Here is a 10,669-nt window from a genome sequence, read left to right on the forward strand (position 1 = left end):
GGTAGGATGTAGGCTGACTTCCAAATGTCAGGGGTGCGTTCAATTTCTAAAGTCAGGTTAAAAATCTAAGTTAATAATTCAATTAATAATGGAGCTGCTAACTGATCACCCCCAGCAGACATTTTTGATCAATAGAACAAAGAGTATTGAACATATCAAGATTTGTACAATGCTTTAAGAAAAAGATCAGAGTGCCACACTTGTTTGCCCAGCAAGGTGTGCTCACAGCACTGTGTTCAAAAACAGTTGGAGGGAAACAAGCATTTGATGCCGAAAATTCTGCTTGTCGGCAGCTTATTTAGAAAAAAACACTCTGCACCAGGCAGCATCCCTTTCATGTAAAATATCAGCAATTTCAGGAGAAAACCAAGGATTGTTCCTGTTTTTGACTCTTAATCTCTTAAAAGTTGCATGCTTATCTGCAATGGAGTTAAACGGTTTTATGAAATGATCTAAAGCCAAATTTGGATCAGGAATTGCCATGGTAAATGCAATATCACTATTGTACAGATCCATCAAAAATGCTTGTTCAGAAAATTGTTGGAAATTCCTTTTGACGGTGATACATGGTTTTGATCTTTGTAATTTTGTGTTATGGATGCATGCTGTTAGGCAGTGGTCATATAAGTCAAGTGGAAAAACACCACTGGATTTATAATGCTGGGGTCTATTGGTTAATATAATATCTAAAAGTGTGGCCTTTTCTGCATTTTTTTTGGATCTGGTCGAGTAGGGGTGGAAATAAGCTGCACAAGATTGAATTAAATGCATAGATTTTTTTTTTTTAAATTATCAAAAGTGTTAGTTAAGATGTTAATGTTCACATCACCCAGAATAAGCAGTTCTGAATTATCATGAATGGATAGTTAATCAAATAAGTCATCTATTGCACTCGCATATGTGCAGAGGGTGATTGATAGAAGTCGGGGACTCTCAGGTAACCCTAAAGATCCTGGAGGTAATGAAGGCCAGTCTTGACAAGGGAGGAGTCGTAGAGGCTGTTTTCTTGGATCTTTGTCAGGCCTTCTATATTGTCAACCCGATACTGTCAACCACTCTGTGCTTCAGTGTTAATTTTGTTGACTAAAACTATGATGATTTTTTTTTTTGTCAATGACCATTTATCCATGTCAAAAATGAGACGATGACAATACAAAAATAGATCTTGATAATAAAAACTAAGACCATGTTTCATTTTTGTTGATGACATGAAACATGACAAAAATGTTAGTGCTGGACTACTGGACATTGAAAGCCGAGAACGGCTGTGCTTGTAATTATCTTCAAATGCCACATGAACAGCAGGCTGGTAAACTCCAGTAAATAGTCAGGGCCAAGATATTTCACTAGCCAGCACTCACAACATTCACACCGGAGCAACGTCAGCTGTTGGTGCACCTACTGGAATCTGCCCTGGTAACTTGGTCAACAACTAATTATTGCGTACCTCATATTGTATTTATGACTGTGCAATTTGTAGTTACTGTTTTTCTAGTGCAATAAATTTGCATTGGTCATTTAAAATGTAGTTACTGTGTATCTCATACTGACTTCTGTATTGCACAGTACGTACTGTTTGAACTAGTAACTTGGTCATTGTAAAATGTAGTTATTGGGTATACTTTATTGTATTCTATGATGTCCAGTTTGTGCCTACTGTCCTTTGTTGTGTGGGGCATATGCCTTTCTTGTGTTCTGTAATGTATGTAATGTGTCAGCCTGTTAAGTGTAGAACTACAAATGGAAATTAGCATCTCACTAAATCTGGCGCAACCGTGTTTTCATTTCTTGTAAATGATCAATGTCATTGGACGCTGTCCTTTAAATGAACTAAATAAACTATATTTAACTAAATAATTTGCAAAGTTTGAGCAGCCTACCTGATAAATTCAGGCATTAAGTACAGTGTAACACTGAAAGTGCGCTTGTTTAAAAAAAAGCATCACCTTGTTCAAGTCTGAACAGGGTCCTCTCTAAATTCTCCTTGTCGTTGAGCATGAGGACTCGTATCTGCTTGAGGTGATGAGGCAACATCTTAGGAAGACCTCCACAGTTAACTGATCCCTGGCCTCCTGTAAAGAGAAAAATACAGGTTACTTAAGACTTAAAATCATTTACCTACCACAAAACACTTTATTTAAATTATTAAACCATTCCTTTGTTTTAAACTGTATGAAATAATCCCAAAACTGTACCACGCCCCTTCATGGAGTACTTCACTCCCCCAAATGACCATTTGTGTATCAAGTACTCACCCCCTGTTACATTTAATACATGGAGAAAACTTTTTTCATGCATGCCTTAAGTGAACAAAGAATCCAAAACCCAGAGAAAATTCTTGATGAATTGAAGTCATACTCGGACCGCGTTTAACTACAGCAAAATTATATCAAAACATCGGTTTACAAACTTTCACAAAACTCACGCAGCATAATCGAAGTCTCATTTATCCAGTCATATGCTCAGTACTTCCCAAACTGACATTCCAGGGGAACTGAACTGAGAGAGAAACTTTTCTTTGCTCTCTTCAAAGCCAGACTCCATTGAAAAAAAAAACACAAAAAAAACCCAACAATAATTTTACCTCACTGAACACAGGAACTGCTGGTCTACCACTGCCTTGATCAGTTATTTTGTTTGTGTTATTGTGTGACTTTAGTGAATGTCAACTAATCCTTTAAGACACCAAAGTCATACAACACAACAGAAACAAACAAAGGCAGCAGATCAGGTGTTAGTGGGGTGAAATTACTGTTTTTGTCAATGGTGTCAAGCATTTAAGGGAACAAGCATAGGTTTCACTTTAAGTTCCGTTCCTATCAGAAGGGGCCATCTGTTTGGGAAGTACTGAGCATACGACTAGATGAATGAGACTTAGATTATGCTGCACAAATTGTTTGAGAATTTGCAAATGGATCTTTTGACAAGAGGTTTGCTGTTGTAAACGTAGACCCCTATGATTTTAATTAATTTAGAGTTTTCTCTGTTTTTGGATTCTTTATTCACTGTGGAGGCATGCAAGAAGTTATAAGAAATTTTCTTTAGGAATTCAATGTAAGACATGGTGACTAACTGACTTACAAATTATTTTTGTTGGGGGGTGAAATATTCCTTCAACCACACGGAAATGCTTCTTGTTAAATCAGTGGAATTTCTAATTGTTGTGTGGAGCAAAGCATTGGCAGTATGTTGGCAATGACAATGTATTTGTGCCATACAGGTATTGCTCTCAAACTGCCCTCAGGTTGTACTCTGTCCAATGGAAAAAAGTTCTAAATGTTTCTTGCAGGTACAACTTCAAAATGACTGGTATTCAGCACTGACACTCTGCAGACTGAAAAGAAGCAGGAAATCCAACCACCTGGTGATGACTTAGAATAACCATTCAATAACACTGAATTTAGTGATTTATTTTGACTGAATTGTTGTTATTGAAAAAAGAAACACAAGAGTGCTGGAATCCAGGGTCCAAAATTATTATTTTTTTGAAATTTTATTTTCAAAGATTTAATTCTCTGTCACAACCCAGTGTTGTATCTTCGCCTCACATTCTCAGCAGTCTGAACAGTCTCATTTTATATTAGTTGAGTCTTAAAGGGGAACTAATGTTTTTTTCATCCTGGGCCCTATTTTCCAAACTATTTTTGTCTAAATGAGCGATAGGATGTTCATTATTTGACATTTCTCCAGTACGAAGCTCGGGCTGACCTGCCTGCAGCCTGTGACTGTGCGCTATATTAAATAATAGGGCACTCACACAACGTCAACAACGTCAAAATACATCCACTAAAAGTGCATTTTTTTCACACGGATAGGCTCGGATTTCTAGTATAATTATCCGACAACATAACGGAAAGGAGAAATGAACGTCTGTGTTTACCTTTAGCTGGATTCGGACAATTTCAATGAGCTCTGCGTCCGTGTACATCCGTGTACTCTGTGTTCAAATAAATACGGGCGGTCATCAAAATCAAATGGCTCATCCGGATCCAGCTGGTCAAAATCAGGTAAAAATTCAGCCATGACTACTCCAAACAGAGTAACTCCTCGCATTTGTAAGGTCACTCCAGCGGTAACTTCCTGCAACAACTCAAATCTCACGAGACATGAGATTTCAGAACCAGACTTTCACTCTCTGAGTGAGTGTTTTGACTTGCCACAACAAACATGTCAGAATTTTTACCCGATTTTGACCAACTGGATCTGGGTGAGCCATTTGAATTTGATGACCGCCCGTATTTATTTGAACACGGAGTACACGGATGTACACAGACGCAGAGCTCATTGAAATTGAAGAGCGGACAAGGAGAGAGAGGGAGCAGCAACAGGCAGAGGAACATGTCCGTATTCCAGCTAAAGGTAAAACAGACGTTCATTTCTCCTTTCCGTTATGTTGTCGGATAATTATACTAACAATCCGAGCCTATCTGTGTGGAAAAAATATACTTTTACTGGACATATTTTGACGTTGTCTGACGCTGTCCCAGTGCCCTATTATTTAATATAGCGCGCTCACGGGCTGCAGGCAGGTCAGCCCGAGCTTCGTACTGGAGAAATGTCAAATATTGAACATCCTATCACTCATTTAGACAAAAGTAGATCGGAAAATAGGGCCCAGGTTGAAAAAAACATTAGTTCCCCTTTAAAGTTTGGTTTTCGTCAAGCAGGGGAACATGGAACTCTTTTTTTTATGATTATAATGGTATTATTAGTGGATCTAATCATGACTAGTATCAAGCAGAACCCCCTCATCCAAAGAGAAGTGGATGAAATGTGTTTACAGACCATGCTGTGAGACACTAGGAAACAAATTTAAGAAAAAAACCTGAATAGATGAGCAAAGAAACATAATGATGTAGATGCATCCATACAGGTCATGACTTCTCATTATTAGTAAGAAAATGATATGCTGTGGCCTTTATAGTCTTCAGGTCTCAACCCAACTGAACACCTGTGTTCCGCCATGATGGATTATCCTTTGGAAGAATGCTTTTTATCTTTCCAGCATTATTCCACACACTTAGAGAATCTATGACAACAATTTTTTGATTAATTGGAGTAGATTTTCATGTAAACAATATATGCTTTACTTAAATTAAATAAAATGTATTAACATAAAATCATCGAAAAATATACTCATAGACATGCTTAATAAAGGATTATTCTGTTTGTACAACCTAATGTCTGGCTGTAGTTTGTGGCTGTACTGCAGTTTATTTCTACTAACCTTTATTTTCCACTACATGTACCTGAAAGTGAGAAAGAGCAAATCTAAACATACCCATCATACTGATACAGACTGATCCTCTTTAAAAATAAAAGCACTGTGTGCAACAGCTACATTTCATTGATGCCTTATGCACTTAAACTCTGAAAAAACCTACAAAACAGGTGTGTTATACTACAGTAGCTTGAATGCCAACTAGCTGCTTCTGTCTGCTAGCAGAGGTCTGGTGATCAGAAGTGAGTTCCGAAGGGGCCAAATTATCTGTGACCAAACTACAGCTGCACCAGTCAAAAGAAGTGCTAATCTAACAAGTACTAGTCCATACTCGGGGATGTGTTATGTATAGAGGAATAAGAAATCAAAAACAGAATATCAGAGGAGATGCAAAATCAGAGCACTGAAAATGCACTGTGTAAGAAATATCAATGTAAGACAAACAATGCACACTGTATTTAGAAACATGCCTTATGGCAAAATACATGGAGCGTAGTTTTGGCTGACGGCACGGAGGCACGCGCATGCGCGGGGCCGTGCGCGAGCAAACAGGTACACACATACAGGTTTCGATCCGCAAGTGTTGGAGATAAAGGTCCCAGCGCAGGTGTTTTCCAAGTGGTCTCCGCGCATGCGCAGCACGCGCTGCTAATGGTGCTCACACTATGAATGGGTAGTGGACAAAAACGTGAATATAAACAGTAGAAATGTGGGAAAAATGCAATAACGGCATTGTGGCTGTCTGCACATGACCAAGATGAAAGCCTATGTGCAAGTTCAGAGAAGTAGGTCAAAGCAGTGAGGAGGAAAACAGATGATGACAGACAGACAGGACAGACGGACGGAGGGACAGAGGTTTCTCCATTTAATAGTAGGATACAGGAAAAGTACGTCTCAAATAAAAACCAATCCAGTACATAATAAACTTTTATTTTATTTATCCTAAATTTAGGCAGGAAGGTCCCATTGAGATACAAGATCTCTTCTTCCTGGGGGTCCTGGTCAACACAGCAGCAATAAACAGTTTCACATAAGAACACAAAACCACAATGAATAAAAAATAAAAGTGACACAAGGAAATGGCCTGGTAAAAGAAGAGAGGCATACAGGCCATACCAGTGATATCCATAGCACATTCCACCTAAGTCAAGGATTATGGAAAGCAGCCACATGTGTCCTTTAGGGCACACTGTAAAAGTATTTAAAGATGGGAGTACTATGAAGGTGATTAATTTTTGCAGCTCATTCCATGCCCAGGGTGCATAAAAAGAGAAAGCAGTTTTACCAAAATCTTTTGTACATCCAGTGCTATAGTTACCGGTATCATTTAGAATAGTCTTCAAAAAGAGTTAAAACTATGTGAACTGGTCTCTCTGCCTGATTTTAAAGCTCTCATAAGTACAAGAATGAATGAACCGCTTGGTTCTTGTCATTCTGCGTAGGTATTCTTATATTTGTACATGTTACTGTATATCTTTTATCTTTTTTATTGCGTTGTTGCTGGCTGTAACTTTTTTTATGCTGTTGTCTTGGCCTAATCTCCCTTGAAAAAGACGTTTTTGATCTCAACGTGACTTATCTGGTTAAATACGGGTTAAATGAAAAATAAAAATAAAAAATAAAATGATTAAAGGCTGGAGATGCAAGTAAGTAGTTTACTGTACCTGACAATGCCTCATGCAGGAATCGATATACAAACTTCTCTTATATTTGTTTGTTTCTACGAGTTGTCTTATTTTGTTAGTACCAGTGACTTACGGGATTCATTCATGTTTTCTTATTCTTGCTTTTTTCTTAGGTAAGAGAGAGTTTTAAGAGTGGCTGAGAGCACTCTTACCAAGACAAGAGGAAAAGATCTAATTTTCACAGTCCACAAATTAATGATCAACGTGAGGAAATTCAAGTTTTAAATTTGAGAAACAGAAAAAAATACACAAATATGATTTAATGAAATTTAGATAATCATATGTTAATGATTGGGTTATTAAATTTGTGGGCTAAAGAATTACTATTGATCCATTGATCCCAATCAGAAATATAAAAACTCTTAGATGATACTGCCTATGTTCAGCTTCTGAATGGCTAGCATACTGCTCTTAGATGCTTCAGCCATCCAGGCCTTATGCGGAGAACATGTTTTTAGAAATGACAAAGATCTATTCGATGAGACTGATGGATGATGCCCTTTCAGACTGCCCAGAGCACTGCTTTTAGCTGTTTTAGCGCTGCTAAAATAACTCTTTTCAGTTCAGCAACTGTGCGTCCCTCTGCTGAGTCTGGCAGGGCAGTCACAGCATCACAAATAATCTTGCGATTGCTGGATTTTTGATTTTCCTGTAACACCAGTGCTGATACTTAAAAAACAAACAAAAAAACATGTTTACTTTGTTTAAGTTTATTTAACAGTGCATCAATTTCACTGCTGCAGAAGTCTCTCTTCTTCTAACAGCCTTTTTTGATGACATCTCTCCAATTCTTGAGTGTGTGCCAGAGTCAACACCTGCCTTCAAATAATGTTTAGGGGGCGTTATCTATGCTAATAGGTTACTTATGTTCAAGTGAGATTCATCATTTTGCACAGGGGTGTAAGAGTAGATTTGGATGGTTAAGAACGCTTGGTGCATCTGGAGTTGAATTCTCTTATTTTTTTCACTTAACATAAAAATAAATCTAAGAGAACGTTGCTGCACGAGGCCCATTGTCTTAGCAATAAATAGCAATATGTGTATTTTTCTCCCCTGGTACAGGATGGTCATAAACTTGCTAAATATTGCTAACCGTTATGAAGATAAGAAGGTTGATGTTCACAAGGATTTTTAGGCAATAGGTTGAGTGAGACAGGTGTTGTGCAAAATGTTGTAACACAGCAGAAGGAAGTTAGCCCTGATACTTCACATACCATGAAGTATGCGCTCCAGTTCAATCAGACAATAGCTGCTGCTATAAACTGATTTTTAACAGTTTTCCTCAGTCAGCTGATAATCTCGCCTTTGCAACCTTTTTAAATCAAGGATAACAGTTGAATTTTCAGATTAACATAACATTAGCATACCAACATGCTTTTATAGGATAAGACATAATTTAAAATAATGTCTGAATCATAAACATAGATTGTTATGCCTTTCACCCTCAAATGACTAGTCACGTAGTGGCCCTGATAGTAACTGAACAATAGTTTGAGCACAGTAGCGGCCATGCAGAGACCTACAGACCATGCCGTCGGAGCTTTGGGTTCATTTCTGGAGGCTAAAAACTGGAGCAGGTTAATGCATCCAGAGTCACTGAACCCTCCTTCCGAGTCTGCGCAGTGCTTCGCTATGATGAGAACAAGGTCAGGAATCCAGCCGTTAATGTCACACTATCTATTTATAAAACTCTTCCGACCACTGTTCAGCTTGGTTGGCACATCGGGCTCATACCGACAGTGTCAAACAGAGGTACAGACGTACAATGACCATCGAGATGACGGTAGATTATTGTTCGCCAAATTGATGCAGGAACATGCACAGCTAACGTCCCGTTTGTGGCTGAACTCCAAATTCCATTCAAAAGAGTGTCCATTTAATGTTTTCTCGCTTACAAGCACTCTCCTGTTCCCCATCAATAAAAACGCAACGCTCCGATATAATAAATAGTAACCACTTAACAATTCGGCACACGTACAATTTACCAAAGGCACCTTGTTTCGATAAAGCAGCATAATTAATTTGTGGTTCATTTGGTACTCCCTGCAGTCGGCCCCAACCAGAATACACTGTGGTGGGCGGGGCCGTCAAGTTGGAATTTTACTGAAGAAAGTAATGCAGGGTGGATCATGTTATCTAACTAAAGTGGGTATATTTCTGTTTCGTACGGTAATGTTATGCACCTTTGTCTTTATGCAAGGACCGAATTGTAAAATGGTTTTGAACCCTAGCTGTCTCATAACAACTAAGAATGTATTTGTCCATATTCGGGTGTCGAGTTTAAGTTAAATTACGAGGCGCAACACAAAAAGCTTTAACGCTACATTAATGTTAAAGTGAAGTTCATTAGAGTTAGCTAAACTTATGTCCGCTAACGTTAGATAACGTGGCTAGTAACGTTAGTTTATCTCTCGACGTGCATGCCACTAGCTGGGGACACAACTCGTAGAAGCTTAGAAATATTTTACGATATTCATATGAAATGATGATGCAAAAACATGTTTGAATATCTATTTCAAGTCACCTGTCAGTTGTGTCTTCGGTCAGTCACAGCAACAGGAGGACAGTGTCGATAGTGTGAAGTGTGAGCCGAGTGTCATAGTCTTGTTTTTCCTGGATGGACAGGCTGAACTGAGGGGGCGTGGTCAGCAGACCGAAGACCACTACCGTAATAACCCGAGTAAAACGGAACGTTTTCACATTTAATGATACATTTGCTTAGTGCTTTGCTCTTAGGATTTAGTGGTTGTTAAAGCACTGAACAGTGTCATTTAGGGACTTCTTTACATATCAGAGTCGGGGGTTGCTTGGGTGTGACCACTTCCTAAAGCTCCAAATGTTTTTGCTTGAGCCTCCCTGAGTGACGAAAAATGCATGACCCTCCCTCCAACATAAATTAGTTATTAGATTATTAAAAAGTAACCACTGATGTTTGAAAGTTAAAAGTAAAAAAATGAACATGGAAAAAAAGTAAAAAAAAAAAAAAAAAACGACAACAAAAAAACAAAACTTATTTTTGGCCAAATTTTAACATGAGATGTAGAATAAAGTGATATCGATGGAATATCAGTATTTCACACTCATATTTCGCTATGATTTTACAATTTACCAAAGGCACCTTATTTCAATAAAGCAGCATAATTAACTTGTGGTTCATTTGGTACTCCCTGCAGTCGGCTCCAACCAGAATGCTGTGGTGGGCGGGGCCGTCAAGTTGGAATTTTACTGTAGAAAGTAATGCAGGGTGGATCATGTTATTTCACTAAAGAATGGGTATATTTCTGTGTGTTTCGTACGGTAATGTTATGCACCGTTGTCTGTATGCAAGGACAGAATTTTGAATGGTTTTGAACCCTGACTGTCTCATAACAACTGAGAATGTATTTTTCCATATTTTGTTATGTTTTTTTCTCTTGATGAAAGTATTTGTTGCACATGATGTTTCCAATGACTATAAGAAATTTTAGACTCAAAATTTCTGTTTTTACGGAGGGTTTGGAAGGCATGTTTTCTTTACAAATCTGTGGTAAAATAAATACAAAATACAGCCATTTAAATTTGTATACCCCTCCCCAACCCGAAATAAAAAACAAAAGTCCTCAGTGCTTAGAAAATTATTTGACATGCCTCCCTCTTTTTGCACCACACCCTCCCCCCTCATAAATAATACCACTTGCATTTGTTTTGAACCCTCAACCCCAGTCACATATATTGACTGATGAAAAGCCTGATTTCTGATATGGACATATTCAGGATGGGTTAG

The 10,669-nt window shown here is 38.2% G+C and overlaps 1 protein-coding gene across 2 annotated transcripts in view; it reads right to left on the reverse strand.

The window, feature by feature from the left end:
- The window catches only part of agla (amylo-alpha-1, 6-glucosidase, 4-alpha-glucanotransferase a), a 69,200-nt gene extending 59,647 nt beyond the window's left edge, over positions 1–9,553 (reverse strand). For both annotated transcript variants that reach the window (XM_050074768.1, XM_050074770.1), the window contains exons 1-2: positions 9,431–9,553; positions 1,947–2,072 (exon numbers count right to left, since the gene is read on the reverse strand). In XM_050074768.1, the coding sequence (XP_049930725.1) occupies positions 1,947–2,034 (88 nt within the window). In that variant the 5' untranslated portion in view covers positions 2,035–2,072; positions 9,431–9,553. The remainder of the gene's footprint in view (positions 1–1,946; positions 2,073–9,430) is intronic.
- Between the last annotated feature and the right edge of the window lie 1,116 nt (positions 9,554–10,669).

The sequence above is a fragment of the Epinephelus moara genome, chromosome 21, assembly GCF_006386435.1.
Source record: "Epinephelus moara isolate mb chromosome 21, YSFRI_EMoa_1.0, whole genome shotgun sequence".
NCBI lineage: Eukaryota > Metazoa > Chordata > Actinopteri > Perciformes > Serranidae > Epinephelus > Epinephelus moara.